The 22323-nt window shown below is 37.3% G+C and overlaps 1 protein-coding gene across 1 annotated transcript in view; it reads left to right on the top strand.

Annotated features, from left to right (window-relative positions):
• Window positions 1–11393, top strand: part of GFM1 (G elongation factor mitochondrial 1) — a 44686-nt gene extending 33293 nt beyond the window's left edge. The window contains exons 14-18 of the mRNA XM_059163667.1: window positions 1115–1277; window positions 3816–3960; window positions 9245–9405; window positions 10164–10217; window positions 10364–11393. Coding sequence (XP_059019650.1) covers window positions 1115–1277; window positions 3816–3960; window positions 9245–9405; window positions 10164–10217; window positions 10364–10495 — 655 coding nt within the window. The 3' untranslated portion in view covers window positions 10496–11393. The remainder of the gene's footprint in view (window positions 1–1114; window positions 1278–3815; window positions 3961–9244; window positions 9406–10163; window positions 10218–10363) is intronic.
• The last annotated feature ends 10930 nt before the right edge of the window (window positions 11394–22323 follow it).

The following is a 22323-nucleotide window of genomic DNA, read 5'->3' as shown; positions in this document are numbered from 1 at the left end:
TTCTGATAGCTGGTTTTTTCCCTCCCAGAACAGTGTCTCTGTCAGTACTTTGTTTCTCTCAGCCCATCCCGAGTCTCCTGGTGGCAGAGAGACTGTTTATAGGCAGTTCAGCAGGGATATTCACATTTAGGCTTCTTATGAAACCGCATACTCCAAGCTGGTGTCTGCTACAAAAATGAGTATTTAGTAATTTCAAACCACCACACATCTGTATGTAGGGACACATTCATTCACGTCCATTTACCTGCAGTTGTCTGAGATAATTTTGAAAGGAGGTGGCCTCTTTCATCTTGAGGTCTTGAGGAAGGTTTCACTTTAAAGGAAGAAATGCTTTGCAGGCAGTGTGGATACTCATGAAATGGTTTTTTGTTTTTTGTTTTTTGTTGTTTTTTGTTTTTTTTTTTTCAGGGAAATAGCGTATGTTTACAAATGTTTTAATAAGTATGTAGAAAGTGCTTACTCTGTTTATGTGGCCATTAGTGGTTTGAAGTAAACACTGCTATGTCTGTATATTTTCTGTATATGTATCTATTTATATGAGTGCCTTATGTTAGTCACCGTTTTGCCATTACTCTCTTCAGGTATTAATCCACCTGAAACTCCCGTCTCTTGTATTGTGTCACTCCATAAAGTCCAAGTGGTAAATTAATTTAGATAGGAACTATCTGAATAAATTAACTGCAGAGCTCCCATTTTCAAGTAACTGTCTCTGGCTGTAGAAATTAAGAACAGAACGCTGTGTCCCAGGGAAGGGAGGCATTCCAAAAGAAGAGGCTGAGCTCTTCGAATGTAGGTTACTAGAGCAAGAACCTTAGACTGACTTTTAACACTTTTACGTTTCTACTTGTGAAGTAAAGAATTGGCAGAATGAAAGAAAACCATGGATTATTTTGGTGTTGTACCTCATCCTCACCTCCAAGTAAAAACATGAAAGAGAGAATTACCTTTTAAATAAATTTTACAGTAAAATTTTATGGCAGTAAATTCAAAGGAACAAGTAAGTAAAAATGGTAAAATGCGGTTTTTCATTTAAATCGGTAGGAATTATTTCATTTTGGTAATTAATTATGTTAATGCCATGTTGATTTTTTCCCCCCTCCTAAATCACTTTCAGGTTTGAATTTACACATAAAAAACAATCGGGTGGTGCAGGCCAGTTTGGAAGAGTGATAGGTGTACTGGAGCCTCTGGACCCAGAGAACTACACTAAGTTGGAGTTTTCAGATGAAACATTCGGGGCAAATGTTCCAAAGCAGTTTGTGCCTGCAGTAGAAAAGGTAACAACAAAAATGACTTGATTACATTTTTTTCAACCAGTTTATTAGGTGGTATTGAATCGTATTTCTTTTGTTTGTTTGTGTGTTTATATTTTTAATTTAATTTTTTCAGTGTTCCAAGAGTCATTGTTTATGCACCATGCTCCTCTTCTTCTTCTTCTTTTTTTTTTTAAAGTTTTATTTATCCAAGTAATCTCTATACCCAACGTGGGACTCAAACTCATGACCCCAAGATCAAGGGTCTCATTCTCTTCTGACTAAGCCAGCTAGGTGCCCTTCAAATCCTATTTCTATCACATTGTCTTCTGTGGTTCATTTCATTTACAGTCCTGCTTCTTTACCTGATTGGTAAGCTTTCCATCTGATTTAGGAACTTTAGTTCATTAGGATGAAGAGCTATAAATATATGCTATGACAGTGAGGGGGGAACTCATTCTGTTTCTTTTCCTTTATATCTTTTTTCTAAAACAAAGCAGTAGTTCTTTCTCTAAGAGGACTTATTTTCCTTCTCATAGTCCACCCGTCTCCAGATTGTAGCCAGCTTTTCAAAGACATGCACTTAGCAAATATATATTAAGCACTTTTCATATTTAAGCACTCTCCTAAGGGGCAGAGGGAGAGGGAAAGAGAGAATCTTAAGCAGGCTCTGTGCCCAGGGCAGAGCCTAATAGAGGGCTCAATTTCACATCCCTGAGATCGTGACCTGAGCTGAAATCAAGAGTTGGATGCTTAACCGACTGAGCCACTCAAGTATCCCTCATTCTGTTTCTTAATCATAGTTATTCTATTTCTTTTGATAAATTGAGCCTATGTTGTAAATAGCAATCAACAATTAAAATTTTGTAGCAGTCAGTAGGGTTTTATGAAGGTTTTAAGTTTACTGTTACAGTAGCATGATCTTTTGCCAAGATTCCCAATATCTGAGTTCTCCCAACGTCTCTGCTACTGATTAATGCACTCTTTGGTAAATCATGGTGTTCAGAGCCAGTTTCTTCATTTGTAAAGTGTAAGTAAATAGAAAACTAAACTTGAACCCCTTACCAACTTGAGGGTCAGATAATACTCTGTGACATTTCTTTGTAAAGTGTGAAGTGCTTTGCACATGTAAGAGGTTAGTGTTTTGTTTGCTTTCTAGGTCACTGGCTTTAAGACTGTTGTAAACCGGGCGCCTGGGTGGCTCAGTGGATCAAGCCGCTGCCTTCGGCTCAGGTCATGATCTCAGGGTCCTGGGATCGAGTCCCACATCGGGCTCTCTGCTCGGCAGGGAGCCTGCTTCCCTCCCTCTCTGCCTGCCTCTCTGCCTACTTGTGATCTCTGTCAAATAAATAAATAAAATCTTCAGCAACTGTCCTCCTATATTGAGATTTTTAGGTTTTCATTTACCCTTTTAGCTTAGAAATCTTTGCTAATTATAATTTCAGCTTTAGCGGTGGTAGCATTTTGTGATTACTGTATTTCGTTCACTGTACTTTATTTCAGGAGAGTATTTTGTCACTCGTATACCTTTAAGTTATCTTGTATTCTTCAATATTAATGTAGGTAAAGGAGGGTTTATGTTTTTTTCAGCATATAGAGTTTATAGTTTTGCAGAGTCAGAAATATATTGTACTCTATGTGCAGCAATGTGATTGTCAGGAAAAACTAACTTGAATTGTGGGAGCTCTACAAATGTTGAAGTGGCTGAAAAAGGATTGCAAACTTATCACATTATACTTTTAAAATGTTTAGTTTATTGTGTATCAGTCATACGTCAATGAAGCTGGTTTTTTGTTTTTTTTTTTAAAAGAACTGCATCAGGAAAAATGAATTTACTTTTGAATTCCAGTTCTTACTGGCATTGTATAACACCAAAGCCATAATGTAGTGATCTGCCAGTGAGGCAAAGCCCTGATAGGTGTATAATGGGAGCTCAGGACATAGCTGTTGAATCAATGCCAAGTTTGATGGAAGTATTCTTCCTTGCTTTTCCTCTGTTTCCTCCTTATAAAATTAAGAGCAGGCTGTCTGTATAATGGGTTATAAGAGGTAAGTAATTCCTGAAGATGTTAAGTGTCGGCACTCTCAGCATCACTTTCTTTTTTTTTTTTTTTTTTTTTTTTTTAAAGATTTTATTTATTTATTTGAGAGAGAGACAGTGAGAGAGAGCATGAGCGAGGAGAAGGTCAGAGAGTGAAGCAGACTCCCCGTGGAGCTGGGAGCCCGATGTGGGACTCGATCCTAGGACTCCGGGATCATGACCTGAGCCAAAGGCAGTCGTCCAACCAACTGAGCCACCCAGGCGTCCCTCAGCATCACTTTCAAACCAGCTCGCACTTTTAAGTGATAACGCTTTTCCAAGGGATTGTTCATCTAGATGCCACAATAATAAAATTTAAGTAGTTAAGCTATTCAGCTTTTTAAAACTTATTTTTCTGAGGAGTAAAATGTAGTATTCATAAAAATGTTCAATTTCTGAACAGTAAAATGTGTGAGTATTTTTGATAATTCACCTGGAAGTGAAATCCACTGACTCCATAAGTTGTATTCATTCACTAACAGGGGTTTTTGGATGCCTGTGAGAAAGGCCCTCTTTCTGGACACAAGCTCTCTGGGCTCCGGTTTGTCCTGCAAGATGGGGCGCACCACATGGTTGATTCCAATGAAATCTCTTTCATCCGTGCAGGAGAAGGTGCTCTTAAACAAGGTACTGTGCCCTGTGTTTGCTGCAGCACGGTGTGTGTTTCCCTGACAGATCGTCAGAGACTCTGAGTGCAGTGCTGTGTTTTAGTCTTGGGCCCCAGAATCCCAGGCAGCCCACCGGGGCACTTGGCAGGTGTGGGCAAATCTAGAGTTGAAGTGAGGGTAGCTTACTGTACTCTCTTCCTTACAAAACTGAAAGCCTACCTGTTCTCCTAAATTACCTAATATTTGTCATATGCTTAAATTTAAAGATAACCTGTAAGTTCTGGTTTTTTTGCCACTTTTTAAAAATCAATTAATTAGCATACAGTGTAGTATTAGTTTCAGAAGTAGAGTTCGTCAGTAGCATTAACACCCAGTGCTCATTACATCAAGTGCCCTCCTTAATGCCCGTCACCCAGGTACCTCATCCGCCCACCACCTCCCCTACAGCAACCCCCAAATTTGTTTCCTAGAGTTAAGTCTCTTATAGTTTATCTCCCTCTCTGATTTCACTTTATTTTATCCTCCCTTCCCCTGTGTTCATCTGTTTTGTTTCTTAAATCCCACATATAAGTGAAATCATATGATATTTGTCTTTCTCTGATAGACTTATTTTGCTTACCATAATACCCTCTGGTTCCATCCACATCATTGCAAATGGCAAAATTTCAGTCTTTTTGATGGCTAAGTAATATTCGTGTGTGTGTTTGTGTGTGTGTGTGTGTGTATGTGTGTGTAGATAGATAGATAGATAGATAGATAGAGATATGCATGCCATATCTTTACCATTCCTCTGTCAAAGGACATCTGCGCTTTTTCCATATTTTGGCTGTTGTGTTTTTAATAAAGAAGATAGATGTGCTTGGAGTACTAAGAGATATTTTATAGAAACATTGCCATCATGCTCTTTTACTGACTTACTCAGATATCAGGAAATCCATAAATTTTAAGTAATTTTTGTAAAGTGTGACATTTTAGGCATTTTGTGGGTGGCAACATATTTTGAAGGAATTCAGTAAACTTAATTCACAGTGCAGACCTCTTGATAAACTGCTGGAATTGTCAACCTTTTCCACACAGAATAACTGGTGTATTAAAAACCCTGATGAACCAGAAACCTAAACAATTGCAAGTGTATCTGATTCTTGCTTTTAAGAGAGAAGAGCAAATAACACAGCAATCTGACATCAGGGTTATTCAACAAAGGAACTTGAAACCTCTGTCCTGGACCCAGAAAATGTATTCTCTCTGTCATCTCTTCCATATTATTAATAATGTCCATAAGTATCTTTAGACAGGAGAATTATATTATGGTTTATGAAACATTTCAGAAACATTTTTATCAGAGGCAGTCAAAATGGACAGTAAAGATTAGATTAATCATAATATTTTTTAAGCATTCTGTAAATCACAATTTTGTTGATTCTACATGAATTTTGGACTTCATTTTGTTTTTCTGTTTGCATCTGTGACCAGGTGTGGGGCAGTCGTTGGAAAAGATTGCTCATTTCTTGACTAGGTTGCTAATTCCTTATATACTTAAACTAATGGCAGCTATTAATAATTTGAGTATTAGTTTCTCAGTTGTGAAAGGGAGAGAAAGTCCTTCATTTTCTTTTGCCAGCTCTGTTAAAAATGCAGTTGAAATCTGTGATCTGGAAATCTTGTCGTAATCTGAAGATTGTGTTAATAGGAAAAAGGGAAATTAAGTCACAAAGATTTTCTAAGGCATGATTCACATTAAAACACTTGCCGCTCCTGGCTCAGAGGAGAGCCTGCTTCTCCCTCTTTCACTCCACATGCTTGTGCTCTCTCTCCTCCTTAATACCTGCCACCAGGCTAATCCATCCCCTCACTCCCCTCCCCTATGAAACCTTCAGTTTGTTTCCTCTAGTCCATAGTCTCTCATGGTTCATCTCCCCCTCTGATTTACTTCAATTCATTTTTCCTTTCCTTCTCCTAATGTCCTCCATGTTATTCCTTATGCTCCACAAATAAGTGAAACCACATGATAATTGTCTTTCTCTGCTTGACTTATCTCACTCAGCATAATCTCTTCCAGTTCCATCCATGTTGATACCTTCTACAAGAATAGTCAAATTAGAAATCACCAATTATCTTATGCTGCTTCTTGACTGGAAATTAGTAGCTTTCCTGGAGATAGAGCTTAAACAAAGCCAGATAATTGGTATGGTTCTCAGTTAACAAAAAGCCTCATCTTCTTCTTTAATTGCTCCTATAAGAGATATAACTAAATGGAGACATATATGCACATAATTTACACATGTGCATCCATGAAAACAGCCTGTACATCTGTGTATATTAGCTAAACTGGTGAATATGTGATCTTTACTTTTTAATTATTTAAGTGTACAGACATTAAGTATGAAAACTGCCTCGTAGGTGTGCAAAGGAAAAACACGAGATAGTAATTGAGATTTTTTTTTTTTTTTTTGCCAGATAATCATGTACAAATCAGGATGCTAGCATGAAAAATGAATTACTTGGCTGTTTCTTCATTTGTTATTCAGTCATCCATGATTGAAGGACAAGTGTATAGGGTAAAAGGAAGTTTTCCTTAGCTCAGTAAGAAAATAAGCTTTTCATGCAAACCTCTCTTGAATCCCATATGAGAGTTTTGGGGTAAAAATGTCGTGAAATGAGCCCAGTATCAGAATAGCTTAGATGTTTTAGCCATTCTCTGTTCAAAATTGGAAGAAAAATAGTTTGGATTGTCATTTTTTCCAAAACAAATGCAAACTGGAACTGTTGGGTCACAGTTTAAACTTTGCCTCTGAGATGAATCAGTGATATAACTAAAACCGAATCTAAAATTGAATGTTCTCTTTGGGCGTGTTTCCCCTTACAAATGCGACCATTGCCATCTTCTTCTGTGGCCAGGTTTTAGAGCACTATGCTTGGTCCTCCCAGAAACCTCAAACTTGTCGCCACCCAACAAGAGAAATAAAGCCCTAGAAGTAAAGGTTAGCTCAATTAACTTGATAGCACCCCTTCTTTGAGCTCCTGCCCCATTATGTGATGGTCTTGGGGATTAGATCCCAGCTCTGCTCCATACTTACTGTGTGGAAACTTCCCCCAGGCTGCTTGGAAATAGTAATTCCATACAGGAACATCTTTGAAAACTTGCACGTGCATACTTGGGCAGTGAATGCTAGTCACGCTTTCCTTCAGATTGCCTTTGACCTGGTACTGTGCCATGCCACTATTCCCTAGCTTCTTGTCTCCGAGTACTCATAATAACATTTATTGATCACTTATGTGTGGTGTTTTATGCTGAGTGCATGAATTATCGTATCTTACGTTCACAGTGACATTACAGTTGAGAAAATAGGACTCAGAGTAGTTAATTGAATGGCTCAAGATTACATGATAGTGGTGGAGCTGAGAGCTAAACCAGCCTAGAGTCCTATCCCTTGAACACCACCTCGTACGGCCTCTTCAACACCTGGCATGGTGTTATCAGCATTATTCCTAGTGGTTGATATAAAAATATTACTACCTCTTCTCACCACCACAGGCTTAAAAGTACCTGTGATGATGTTGGTATTTTTACTTGCTATCTTAAAAAGCCATAGACCACACGGATCTGCTTGAGGAAACATAGGTTTTAGGAGTGAGCTGCCGTGTGACTGTTGAATACAGCAGGGTGAATTCACTCCAGAGTCTTGCCACAGCAGCTTAGAAGAAGGCATGATTTCTTTGGAAGTGAGTCAGGAGATGAGTTGAGGAAGAAAGAGGAACTTAAAGGGAAAGGAGCAGGATGAGAGAATATGAAACTGAGAACTGGACAAGACATCCTCAGCAATTAAGTGATGGGCACTGTCTACCTGGCCCTTTCTTCCCTTTAAAATATGACCCTTTCACAATCTCGCTCTTTTATATTACTGACCTATTGAAAGCATGAGGTAACGTGTTCTAAATCTTAATACATCTGCTCATATCTGTCTTTCTGGGTATCTTCTTCTGCATGGATTGCATTTCTTTAGAGCCAGGGAAGCTCTGCTGTTGGATTAACCCCAGACATTGCAGGAGCTAGAGCCGTTTCTACGGTCCCAAACTGTTAGCTGCATTCCACGTCTGTGCGGGGTTTTGGGGGGCTTAGCTGAAGAAGCTTTGGAGTCTGCAAAGTTCAGTTGCTTCTCTTTTTTAGAACAAAATTCACTAATGAGGACTAATTAGTCAAAGGTAGGTCTGAGCTATGATTTGAATTAGAGAATAATTCAAAGAAATCCAAGCATATTAAGTTGCTGTTCTTATAATTATTGCACTTAAGCTACTAGTGGCTTTAGGAGAAGTGCTTTAATGACTATATGAGAATGATTGCCAATTAATTAATTAATTGATTAATCTAAACAAATTGATGCCTGGAAAGCTGTGATTATCTTAAAATATTTTCTTTGTCATCTTTTCTAGGTTTTGCTTAAAGTTTTTATTTAGAGGTGATTCATCCAGTCTGAAGCTGAAGTATTATTCCACACTGTCATAACATACAAATTCGATAAGAATGTTTGAAATGTTATTCTGTTCCCTCCACATTGTTAAATATAACCCTCAGTCGGCATTTGTCACTTTAAGAAGTGTTCTGGTTATATATTAAGGGGAATAAAAATAAGCTTGGACACACACGTTTCAGTGCTTAAATGTCTCTTCACATCCAGTGTCATTTTATAGGTGAAGAAACTTGAGGGCTGGACACATTTTGTTTTTCTAAAAGGCATATATAACTTGTTGAGGTCAGAGCAGAAACTAGAAACTTGGTCTTCTGATTCTCAATCACGTGTTGAAAATGTTTAGCCTAGGAAAAGAAAGACATAACTCAGGTGTGACTTGTTTATTGTCTCCAAATATATGATAAAAGTTATTCTCTTACAGTTAAAAATAACTGTCTTCCAGGGACCAACCAGAAGGAACTGGTTTACCTGGACAAAGACTTAATTAACAGTGAGAGTTTTTACTCCTGAAAGTATTCAGAGAAAGAGAATAAGTAACCCTCAGCTGGATAATTTTGATGCTAAAGAACTTGATTGAATGTCGTTTGAATACCCCTTTTATATTCTCTGCAGCTTAGTGATGTTTAAGGATAAAAACATAGTTTAGAACTATTAATACTGTAATCATGTGTTGTCTTACTGGAATTTCCATCTAGGAGAGTCCAGATCAAAACTTGAGCCTCATCACTTGCGTGTACCTTTGGAAGCACTCTCTCTTTTGTATGTCTGGGTAGGGGAGAGTTCCCATGTATTTAAAGATTAATAAACTAATTTGTGTATTTTTTTTTAACCCAGCTCTGGCAAATGCAACATTATGTATTCTTGAACCTATTATGTCTGTGGAAATCATAGCCCCAAATGAATTTCAAGGACCTGTGATTGCGGGAATTAACCGACGCCATGGGGTAATCACAGGACAAGATGGGATTGAGGACTATTTTACGCTGTATGCCGATGTAAGTACTATTGATCATTGACAATCTTGCTTTTAGTAACCGCAGATAGAAATGAGAGCTAGTTTTTGGTTTTGGAGAGTTGGTTTTGGAGAATGTAGAGCGAATTGACACATTTTCCTAGCTATTCAGGTATTATATTTGTGGCAATTTCTATAATTTGCTGTTAGAGCAGCTCTTAAATGCAAAAACTAAAAATAAGATCTGTGTGGGCCTTTATGATGAGTATGTCATTTTCTTAGATGTATAGAAGTTGTCTTTATTTCTTGTTATAAGTTTCATTTGTGTAACTGCTTTATCACATTAGCTCTTATTTACTGGATAATATTGAGTTCCATTGCCTGTGCTTTACTTAAATCTCATGGGAGAAAGTGTATATCACATTACATAAGGCCTCCTAAAAGACACTACTATCAGCATATTATTGAGGTGTCCAGAGGAAAGTTATATTAACATTTTCACAGAAGAAACGCTTCTCCATGTTTGAGCTGCAGCCAGTGTGTGGAGTGGGTATGAGTGGTGTCCACCCTGTGAAACAGAAAGATTTGGTTTCTAGTTGTGACTGCCATGTTAAATTATTTTTAAATAAGATTCATACTTTCAGTAAAACAAATATATACTTCTCTGGCTTTTAATTCTTTTAAATCAAGGGTAGTTAGTAGAAACCTAAGACTAAAGGAATTAAATGCCTAAGGCTTTTCTGTACTTTACTCAAATATTTTTCAGTAAGCAATACCAGAATATCCTGTGTTTGTTTTCAGGTCCCTCTAAATGATATGTTTGGTTATTCCACTGAACTTAGGTCATGCACAGAGGTAAGCAGATATTTATACTTTACTCAGGTGCTCTTTAAGAAACCGCCCTACACAGTGCTCAAATGTGTGAAATCCTGTCTTGGTAGATGTACCGAAACAAACAAACAAACAAACAAACAAAATCTCTGTTGTTTTTAACTCCTTAGGGAAAGGGAGAATACACAATGGAGTACTGCAGATATCAGCCCTGTTCATCGTCCACACAAGAAGACCTCATCAATAAGTACTTAGAAGCTACAGGTCAACTCCCTGTAAAAAAAGGAAAAGCCAAGAACTAACTTCCCTCACTTTAAGTTGACTAGCTATAACTGAATCTGCAAGATTTATAGACTCTCATGGGTTCTGGTGGAATGAATTCAGGCTAAAACAAATTTTAGAAGCCCTTCCTCTTACATTCAGGAGCTTCTATCATATTCAAAGATAATTCTATATATATCCCAAATCTGTGGATTGGCTTTATAGTTCATTGAAAAACCTCAAATAAAATATGACTATTACTGATATATTTAATATCTAAGGGAAGAAGAGACTGACATCAGTTATACTTCTAAGTTTAGAATGGTATGTAAACTTCCTTTCCGAATTTTTTATTCTAAGAATTTTCAACATAGAAAAGCTGAAAAAGACAGTACAGAGAATAGCCAGTATCTTCCATCCTCCACTCAATAAGGAACAGTCTTGTTAACAATTAGTTCATCACATAATAATTTATTTTGTCATAGTTGCCTTATCTCTTTGTGTCTCATACCTATTTAATTTTTAAAAAAAATTTTTGCTAAGCAACAATTTGAAAGTGAATTGCTTATATCATGAAAGTTCTTGGGGGAAGTGTCCTCTTTTAATGAGCAGGCTTTTGTGGAAGGCAGCTATGCTCACCACTGTACCACCAACGCACACTTGAACAAGACTTTTTTGTTGGTGGATTTCATATGTTCTTAATATAGAACATGTTCCAGATTCTTCATGGGGATGTTACAATGGCTAGTAGATTTCTAGCTGTTTTATATACAGGTGATTGCTTCAATTTGTGACTTCTGCAAATTTGTAAATGCCTACTTTTATGTTAGTTTCTTGTGGATATGTTAAAATGAAAAGCAGACCCTTGCATATTGCTATTTTTACCTATGTTTATTTTAATGTTTCTGCAACTCTGAATAATAAAATAGAATTTACATAGTTGCTGTCTGGTCAGTTTCATTCACTTGGTAAACCCTAGCTGAATTTGAGTCTGTGGGGAGTTTATCCTATATTGTATTCCTTGACATGCTGAAAGAACAAATGTTAAGTTTTGTTTCTAGACTAGTTTGGACTTTCCTGGACAGTTCTGCCATATCGTTGAGGATTATTTCATCCCCAAATGATCTGATGGGAAAGGCATTTTCTAGTCCTTTCTCTTAGTGGATAACAGAAATAAAATAATGGTTCCTTTCTTTTTCTTGATTTACAGGTTGGGCTTTATAACTTAAGGTTTCTAGAAAAAGATTTTTTGAAGTTTTGAGCATGTTTTCAAAGTATCTGCCAAATGCTTTAAGTGCATTTAATTTAGTTTTCACAACCCTATGAAAGCCAGTACTGTAACTATGTCCATAATAGAAAGAGCAGAAGCACAGAGAGGGTAAATAGCTTGTCTGGGACCACACAGCTTGCTGAATTTTCAAGTTGGTAATTAGTTGTATTCATGAAACCAAATGTATTTTCCCCATGAATATGTTTGTTGCTATAGTAGCATGAAGCCTGAATAATATTGGCTTTAGCATTTCATCAGCATCTCATGCTATTGACAATGATTTTCAAAATCGTTCCTGATGAAAAACCTTCCTAGAATTTAGTGCAGTTTCTCTGGCTATTGCCAACAGTTAGGAAAATGGAACTAAGATGGATAAGTTTTGATGTGTTTTTAACTTGTTAAACATTCTGCTTGTAAAGATAGAGCATCAGAAAAAAACCTAGATATTTAATCCAACACCAGCATTTCATAGACAAAAACACAGCCCTGACTGGTGGGGGAGTAACAGCAACAGGATGACATAGGGATAGATCTAGGACCAGAACCTGCATCTCTTGCTAATTAGTTTGGTTATAATTAGTAAAGACCACATAGCAACCAAGGTTCTGTAGCAAAGAAAAATTAATGAGAATATTCACAAATGAGGATTTTTTTTTTTAACTCTTACAAAGGATAATTGTTGGCTAATTTAAAGAAAGACAGTATTGTGTTGGAGAAAGGTAATAGCACTAGGCAGACACTATTGCAGTGATTCCCAACCTACTAAATATGGCTGCATTTAAAAATCATAGGGGGAGCTTTAAAAAGAAATGCCCAGTCCAGCCTCTAGATACTCAGATTCTTTGGATCAAGATCAAAAGTTTCTAATATACAAGAAAGTTTAAAGACCAGTATTCCCTGCACCTTCAAGACATGACATGGAAGATTTGTTTATTTGTGTCATATTTTTCATTTTCTCTTGTGTTATGTTAAGAGTTTGGGCCATATAGGTTCTTAGTTTGATAACTTTGTCTTTAAAGAAATGTGGTCAATTTTCTGTCATTCCTTTCCTCCCTGCTCACTCTTAGATTATTTAGTTATAAAATCATTAAGTTTTAATACTGAAGTCTTAGAATTTTTCATATTGTTGTATTTTGAAATCTGGATTAGTTTTAAAATTGATGCCAGTGGCTACTACTAGCCACCACCAGGTAGTAGTAAATTGTGACCATGCAGAAGTATATCCTTTTGTAAGAAGACAACTATTTGCATTGCTAAACTGGAATTTCAGAAGAATTGGTGAATGAGAGCTTTAATTGCTGCTTCAAGTGTCTTCAAATAACACTGGAATGTACCCTTGAAATAGTTTGTTGTATTTACAATTTATTGTGAGCATTCATTCATTCATTTGTCCATTCAAATAAGTGCTAGGCAGTGAATAGGTGGTTGTACTTTGAAATCTAGGCAAGGTCATACATAGAACAGGTCAGAGAATTTTCTAAGCTGAGAGAAATTTGTGGAATAAACTCACGTGATGAGGAACTATCATTCAAGGGCAAATACAGAAGCTTCCAAATGACTTTCAGAAGAATTTATTTAATTTCTAAAAATTCACAATTCAGGTAGGAAAAATGAAACAGTGGAAGGTAGTGGGATACAGACAAAGTCCTGGTATTATTTTGTATATCCTAAATTTTGAAAGTTCTAGAGATTAGGAAGATAAATGTGATGCTATGTATACCTGCCATTGGCTCAGTGAGTCAGAAGAGTTTAGCCTCCTAATGAAAGACGACTTCCGGAATTTAGAGTTTTCATTTTATGTTAAGGCTAATGAAGTAATTTTTCTCTGCATTAGCTTGCAAAATCAATATTAATAAAATCAGGTCAGCAACTTTAGAGTTTGTGCTAGAAAAGATGTTCTAATGATGATATTAGTAAGAAATATTTAGTTGGTTTTACTTTTGGAAGTTTTCTAAATGTAGACAATTGTGTTTGTGTGTTGTCTATGTGTAGAATTCCTCTTAATAATATGTTACACTGAAATCTGTAAATTGAATAATGGTCATATCTGAGCCTAATCTCATTAATTAAAAAATGCTTTCATGAAGAAGAGGACTTTGAGATAAGCCAGACTAGAAAGCTGAAAGCCCTTTCTTAGCCCTTAAGGCGATACTAAAAAGTTGATTAAAGATCACAGGACATTGACATTATTATGCTCTTGGTATCTTTTTTGAGGATTATTTAGGGGATTTCAGTTAGAGGAGCTTGTTGCTTGGTTTTGACCTGATTTAATCCTTGTAGATGGATATTTTAGGAAAAGTATTTTCTTTGCATTATTACATAGGTGGGAGATATGTTTCATTTAAATAATTGTTTCCAGTATTTTAGGATACTTAATGTTTTTTAAATCAGGTGGATATTGGGAAGATGAAACACAGGGGTTTAAATAGAAAAATACATAAATTAAATCTAAAAAGTTTCTGTTCATTTTTATTTTGTTGTAGTCTATAAAATTTTTCTTTTCAGTGTAAACTTTTCTAATTTTCTTACAGTATAGACTTAAAAGTAGTAATTTGGCATATTTTAAGGCTGATGCTTCCTAATCAGTTACTGGCCAAGGAACCTGGTTAATGGTTTTGAGACACTCATATAAGCATTCCATTAAATGTGTAGCAGCCAAGGACAGACCACCCTCAAAATGTCCCACTTTGGAATATTGATTATTCTAAATAAAAGTTGCATAAGAGACAAGACTGTGCCCAAGGACACTCAGACCACACCCTCTCCCCCGAACAGCACGAAATGAATCTCTGATGTGAAAAGGCACCATTTCTGTACCACAAGGTAAAGAAACATCCTTGTTATCAGAGATAGGAAATTTAGAGCCAAGAAATCTGTATAAGCACTGCTTATAACTTGTTACTAATTTGCTGCCTCAGCCCTAATTCAGTTTAGAATTCTTTAATGGGTTAATCAAAGTTAAGTTTTCTTTGTCCTATCTATTATTCACAGATTATCTATCTATAAACTACCCAGTTTTTTATGTCTCAATTGCACTGTTGGGTCTCTCTACACATATAATAAAACTTTTCTCCTGTTAATCTGTCACCTACCAATCCTGTCACCTACCAACTCAATTCCTAGACTAGCTGAAAAGAATCTTGATGGGTAGACTGAAATTTAAATTCCTCCCCTATAGTTGGTTTCCATGGAGTAGTTGCTCCGAAGATTCTGCAGTTTTAAGGTATTGGGACATCTAACATAAAACCAGCAGAAGGTAAGATTTCTTTCCACGTCTGCCTCCCAGAATCTGCAGAATCTGGTGGAGTGAGAGTAATGAGAATCTTTGGGCTTTAAATTTATTTATTTATTTATTTATTTTTTAAGATTTTATTTATTTGACAGAGAGAGATCACAAGTAAGCAGGGAAGCAGGCAGAGAGCGAGAAGGGGAAGCAGGCTCCCCGCTGAGCAGAGAGCCCGAAGTGGGGCTCGATCTCAGGACCCCAAGATCACGACCCGAGCTGAAGGCAGAGGCTTAACCCACTGAGCCACCCAGGCGCCCTTTGTCTTTAAATTTAGATTAGCAAGAGAAAATATTGTGGAACTACTACACTGGACTTAACAAGTCTTGGTAAAGATGTGGTTGAGTACTAATATTGATCCATTTCCTTCCAGAGATGGTCTTTTCTTTTCCTTTGTCTCTGTGTTTTGTGTTGTCATAAAAAGGAATTTCCAGGGGGCAGAAAGCAGGCCTGTGCTCTAGAAGCGCACTTTTGGAGCCAGCCCCACAGACTCATGAAGTGATGGCTCTCAGCAGACTGGTGTCTGCTGAGACAAACTCCCCTGTGGATTAATGTGCACATGAGGTAAAGGATGTTGCCGTGGGCAATCTTGGAAGCCAGAGCCTAAAAATTGGTAGGCATGGGTTGAGCACTTAAAAGCTTTTAGAGTGCTTACTGCCTAACTCAGGGACTCCCGTGTTAGGATCAGTTGGTCACAACAGGTTAGATTAACAAGAGGTTATCTGCCTAACACCGCACAATCTCAACCCACAGCACATCCTCCTAGATATGAAAGAGAACCATATCTGAGAGACCCAGCACTTAGCTAAAGCTGTCAATGTGCACGTGGGGTTTTTCCTTTCATCTTGTTACATGTACTAAGAGCCTAGCTTTGTGATCAGTAAGAATCTTCTCGTCTTCACTGTCCAGATGTGCACTTACTGGTGTGTACCTTGGTGGCCAAATAGACTGGGGTTCCAAGTTACCAGCAGCACGCTTTGTCCGGGCATGCCCGTCCTCAAGGGAGTTTGTCATAAAATGTCCTAGCCCACGAGGGCCTCCGTCATGTCATCCTTCGTTGCTTGTTAGTGTTGGAAGTCCCATTCCAGTAGTAGTGGCTGCCGTCACACATCAGCGGATCTACTCATTTTCGTGGGAGAGAGCTGACACCGTTTTGCCTGTGCAACAAAGCCCTTTGCTTTCTTAGACAATCTTGGGAGTAAACTTTTGTATGATAGGACCTGCCTTATCTGCCCTAGAGAGGGACACCTCTTACATATTTGATCACACCATAAAAGGGCTTAGTGGTTTGAGTTGCTATTGGAATTAATAAGATCCTACTTGTCAGTGGCCGGAAGAGGGTTCCTTTAAATTGGCTGTATTTGCAAGGAAAAAATTATTTATGGAGAGCTCTCAGTTGTCTGATTAGTATAATCACTATACTAGGGACTCCCTGAATGAGATGGAAAAAAAAAATTAGACCTAAGATATTAATGTCCACATCTAACATAAATTCATCTTAAAATCCAACCCTATCTGCTTATTTAACTTTACCTGGAAGATCCACAGTGAACATGCTGGTCTAATCTCTAGGCTTAAAGGAGACGGGCTATTCAGGCTAGTCATGTACATGCTGAAAGCCAGAAAGTGAGTTTAGCAGAAGTACCCCGGACAGGCAGTAGGGCTTGCTTCGCTATAATCAGGCCCTTTCAGCTTCAGGAATTTCTGGGCAGTACTATTGTGATGTATCTAAAACCCCACCACTGCAAAACCCATGTCTCCTGAATAGCAGCAATCTTTTGAAATAAAAAGCCTCTTTTCCTCCACTTATCAGAAGATCCAACCAAATTCAGAGAAGAATTAGGTTAATGGCTATTCCCAAGTCTACTCCCAGAGACCTTGACTGGCTGCTAAGGTGAATTCTTCCACTATGATTATACTATGGTTATTCGTGCACATAGGCCCGTGGAGAAGCCCTTCACAGAGGGAAAACAGAAGGCCAAAATTTCTCCTACTTCTACAAATGAATCGGGGAAGGCCAATATTGAGACACTAATGGCAGCTAAGGTTAAATTCTGTACTCGGAAAAAAAGACTTCTGTTAAAATGTTTGACACAGATTTTACAAAGGCAAAAATCTTTAGATTCCCTTTTTTAGTTGAAAACCTCCCAGATATTAGAAAAACTAAAAGTTTCTGGGGCACCTGAGTGGCTCAGTGTGCTGAGTGTCCGACTCTCGGTTGTGGCTCAGGTCATGATCTCAGCTTTGTGGGATCGAGCCCCATGTTGAGCCCTTGCATCACGAGGCTCCATCCTCAGCGGGGATTCTGCTTCTCTGTCTCTCCCTCTGCCCCTCCCCCTTCCTACACACTCTCTCTAAAATAAAGAAATCTTTAAAAAAGGTAAAAGTTTAATTAAAAAGGCAGGTCAATCCATAGATATTCAGTCTATAATCCATTTCTTTGGGTTTTGGAAACAACTGTCTTTGTCTTACAAATTGCCACAAAACCAGAAATGCAACTCTAGAAATCTTTTCAAGCCCACCTTTTCTTTTTAAAAATAATTTTGTAAATTTTTTTAATAAACATATAATGTATTATTAGCCCCAGGGGTACAGGTCTGTGAATCGCCAGGTTTACACACTTCACAGCACTCACCATAGCACATACCCTCCCCAACGTCCATAACCCAACCACCCTCTCCCTACCTCCCCGCCCCCTGCCACCCTCAGTTTGTTTTGTGAGATTAAGAGTCTCTTATGGTTTTTCTCCTTCCCGATCCCATCTGGTTTCTCACCTTTTTTTTAAATTAAGTTTTAAATTTTGATTCCAGCATAGTTAATATACAGGGTTATATTAATTTCAGGTGTAAACCTGAATATAGTGATTCAACAATTCCATACATTACTTATTTCTCATTATATGGTAGACTCTTCTCTTTTTTTTTAATAGATTATTTATTTTAGAGAGAGAGCATGAATCGGGGGAGGGGCAGAGGGAGAGACAGAGAGAGAGAGAAGCAGACTCCCCACTGAGGGTGGAGCCTGACAAAGGGCTTGATCTCACAACCCAGAGGTCGTGAACAGAGCTGAAATCAAGAGTCAGTCATTTAGGGGTGCCTGGGTGGCTCAGTGGGTTAAGTTTCTGCCTTCAGTTCATGTCATGATCTCAGGGTCCTTGGATCGAGCCCCATATCAGGCTACCTACTCTGCGGGGAGCCTCCTTCCCCCTCTCTCTCTGCCTACCTCTCTGTCTACTTGTGCTCTCTCTCTCTCTCTGTGTCAAATAAATAAAATCTTAAAAAAAAAAAAAAAGTCAGCCATTTAATAGACTGAGCCACCCGGGGGGCCCTGTAAGTGTAATTCCCTTAACATATTTCACCCATCTTCTCACCATGTCCCTCTGGTAACCACCTGCAGTTTTGTTGTTGTTGTTATTTTGTTGGTTTTTTTCACTATAGTCTCTTTTGGTTTGTCTATTTTTTTTCCTTTGTTTTGGTTCCATGTATGAGTGAAATTATATGGTATTTGTCTTTCTGATTTCACTTTGCATAATACACTCTAGCTCCATCCGTTGTTGTTGCAAATGGCAGATTTCATTCCACTTTTGTGCCTAAGTAATATTCCATATCTATTTATCCATTTAGATAGGTATATAGATATCTATATCTATCTCTATATCTATATCTCTCTCTCTATATATATATATAGTATGGGGGCACCTGGGTGGCTCGGTGGGTTAAAGATCATGATCTCAGGGTCATGGGATTGAGCCCCTCATGGGGCTCTTGCTCAGTGGGGAGCCTGCTTCCCGCCCCCGCTCCCCCCCCCCCCCCGGCCCTACCTGCCTCTTTGCCTACTTGTGATCTCTGCCTGTCAAATAATAAAATCTTGGGTCGCCTGGGTGGCTCAGGGTCCTGGGATGGAGCCCTGCATCGGACTCTCTGCTCAGCAGGGAGCCTGCTTTCCCCTCTCTCTCTTCCTGCCTCTCTGCCTACTTGTGATCTCTGTTTGTCAAATAAATAAAATCTTTATAAAAAAGTATAAATAGTATGTATAAATAGCATGTCTACTATTAGTATATATTAATATAATAGTGTATATATACTAACATAATATATACTAAACAGTGTGTGTATATATATATATATGGTTGTGTGTGTATGTGTGTATATATATATATCTGATATATGGATATCATATATATATATCTGATAGATGGATAAAGATGTGGGGTGTGTGTATATATATATGTGTGTGTGTGTGTATGTGTATACACACATACACACATACACACACACCCCACATCTTTATCCATCTATCAGTGGACATTTGGGTGCTTCCATAATTTGTGTGTGTATATATATATATGTGTGTGTGTGTGTGTGTGTGTGTGTATACACACACCCCACATCTTTATCCATCTATCAGTGGACATTTGGGTGCTTCCATAATTTGGCTATTTAAATAATGCTGCAATAAACATGGGGTACATGTATCCTTTTGAATTAGTGTTTTTGTATTTTTTGGGTAAGTACCCAATAGTGCAATTACTAGATCAGAGGATAGCTCTAATATTAACTTTTTGAGGAATCGCCATTGTGTTTTCCACAGCAGCTGCACCAGTTTGCATTCCTACCAACAGTGCCTGGGAGTTCTTTTTTTGCCACAACCTTTTCTACACGTGTTGTTTCTTGTGTTATTGATTTTAACCACTCTGACAGTGTGAAGTGATAGCTCATTGTAGTTTTCAGTTACATTTCCCTGATGATAAGTGATGTTGGGTATCTTTTCCTATGTCTGTTGGCCATCTGGTTGTCTTTTTTGGAGAAATGTCTGTTCATGTCTTCTGTCCATTTTCAATTGGATTATTTGGCTTTGGGGTGTTGAGTTGTAGCAGTTCTTTATGTATTTTGGATACTAACCCTTTACCAGATATGTCATTTGCAAATATCTTCTCCCATTCCATAGGTTGTCTTTTATGTTTTATTGATTGTTTCCTTTGCTGTGCAGAAGCTTTTTATTTTGATATAGTCCAAGTAGTTTATTTTTGGTTTTATTTCACATGCGACGGGATTTTAAAAACGGAAAAGGTGCTTTTTTGAAACACACATTGCTAAAAGGGCTGATATGCCCAGACTAGCACCTCTGAGAAGCCAGTATGTCCCAAAAAGTCCATCTTGGAGAAAAGTTGGGTTCTTTCTCTGTCTTTGTGATGTAAATTTTCTACCCCCATCTTCTCTGGGACCCAAGAGCCATCCTTGGAAACACAAACTTAAAGAAGTTTCTCATCAGAAAAACAAAATAGGTTGGAAATCAGGCCTATAATGTCCTCACTACAAATACTAGTAAAAATAAAAGCTATAAGATTTTTGTTTGTATCTGTTTGTGTGTCTGTCAACCTATCTATCATCTGTCTGTCTTGCTAAAATTAGTTTGTGAAAGATCTCTATTTAGTTGGTTTGAAGGCAAGCACTTCTAAGGACCGGGCATTGTAAAGCTCTTAGAAAGACAGAAACTAACCCAATTGTTTTTCAAGTTCACAAAATCTGAAAAAAATATTCTGTACTGAAGCTAATTTAAGGTTGTTGGTTTAAAAGAGACATATTTTTAAGATGACCAGCATTAAAATTAAAACTTTCATTCTGCTTGTGTTCACTTAGAGTCAAATAAGTTGGTGTTATTTCTGTTTAAATGTTTAAAAATATGTTTAAAAAAATGTTTAAAAAATAATTACCATAGCTTGAGAGGATGACTGACTTTGCTATCTCTTCAAGTTTTTATGGGTAACTTAAGCATACTTGTTAAGAACAAGTAAATTGAATAGAGGTAAATAAGAAAAAAGTTGTTAGGTGAACTTTTAAAATTGTTTCTCCCCAGATCTTTTTGGTAATTCTAGAACTTTGAAGTTTTACTAAGAGATGAACTATGTTGGATTCATTGAATATCTAGGTCATTTCCAAATAAGACAAAATAAGAAATAATTACTAAACATAAGGTTTTCTACTTTTGGTTTCCTTATTACAGGGAAACTAAAAATCAATTTGGGTCTGTTAGTAAACATGTTTTGTGCTTTATTAAAATATTATATTATGACAAAACTCATGTTCCTAGAAATTATATAATGCATTCATAAATTTGCCATTGTAAAAATTGGTGGCGTAACAGGCAATTCATAATTGCTTACTACTTAGTTTTTACTAGAAATTAAATTTCCTAAGGTTGAGGAATTCTAAGTATATGGTATTAAATGTACTAGAAATAAGAGAAACAGTTCTGTATGCAAGGAAAGTAAAGTACATGTTTTTGGTAAGAAAAAGTGTGAGATATAAAAAATACATTTTTGTTGAGGGAGAAAACAATTTTGTCCTAAAGTGAGTCTAATTATTTGCAGAGGGAAAACTTAGGAGAAATTCTGAAAGTCAAAAAGTTGTAGAAGGTTCATAGCAAAGGAGCCTTTGGAAAGGAATTTTATTTATGGTCATTACTGGCTAAGATTAATATTTAAGAATGAGTTCTGGGTGCCTGGGTGGCTCAGTGAGTTGGGCCTCTGCCTTCGGCTCAGGTCATGATCTCAGGGTCCTGGGATCAGGTCCCGCATCGGGCTCTCTGCTCAGCAGGGAACCTGTTTCCCTCTCTCTCTCTCTCTGCCTGCCTCTCTGCCTAATTGTGATTTTTCTCTGTCAAATGAATAAATAAAATCTTAAAAAAAAATTTTCTATCAAAAGTACAGTGGTACAAAATTAGAATTTGTTTTTTTCTCTCTGTTAAAAGGAACACATTTTCTTAGGCTAATGATTTGCTTTTTATAAGAGTTTGTAAACAAAGTTTTCCTTTACCTTTCATGCAATCTGCCTAGAAACACAAAGATGCTATGTTTTGTCTCTGTTGAGTCTTTATAAAAAAACACAACACCTGAGCCTTATTGCTCACAACTATATAACCTTCTGTACTTGCTTTTGAAATCTCTTACCACTTTTGTTAAGTATTGTTTCAGATTGATCTGTGAGCCTATTTAATCAAATGTCTAAACCTTCTGATATTTTTTGAGAAACCTGCCAAAATCAAAGTCTAAAATGAAATCTTTTAACCACACTCTAACTGAAATATTCCAGAGGCCTGACGGAACATTTAAAGATTTGTTCTTCTTATACAAAGGGAGGTATGTTACACTAATTAGGCTTGTACATTCGATTACATGGGAAGCACTGTCAGTAAGTGATACTAAATGCTCTTAAATTATATTTGTGTAGTTAGGTTATTAAAATAAGTGTTTAGAAAATTCTATGAAACCTGGTATGTCCTAGTATGTTGTTATCTCAATGCGTTATGTGTCACAG

Source organism: Mustela lutreola, chromosome 2, assembly GCF_030435805.1.
Source record: "Mustela lutreola isolate mMusLut2 chromosome 2, mMusLut2.pri, whole genome shotgun sequence".
In the NCBI taxonomy this organism is placed as follows: Eukaryota; Metazoa; Chordata; class Mammalia; order Carnivora; family Mustelidae; genus Mustela; species Mustela lutreola.
The sequence above is the reverse complement of the archived record's forward strand: the minus strand, read 5'-3'. Positions and strand labels throughout refer to the sequence as shown.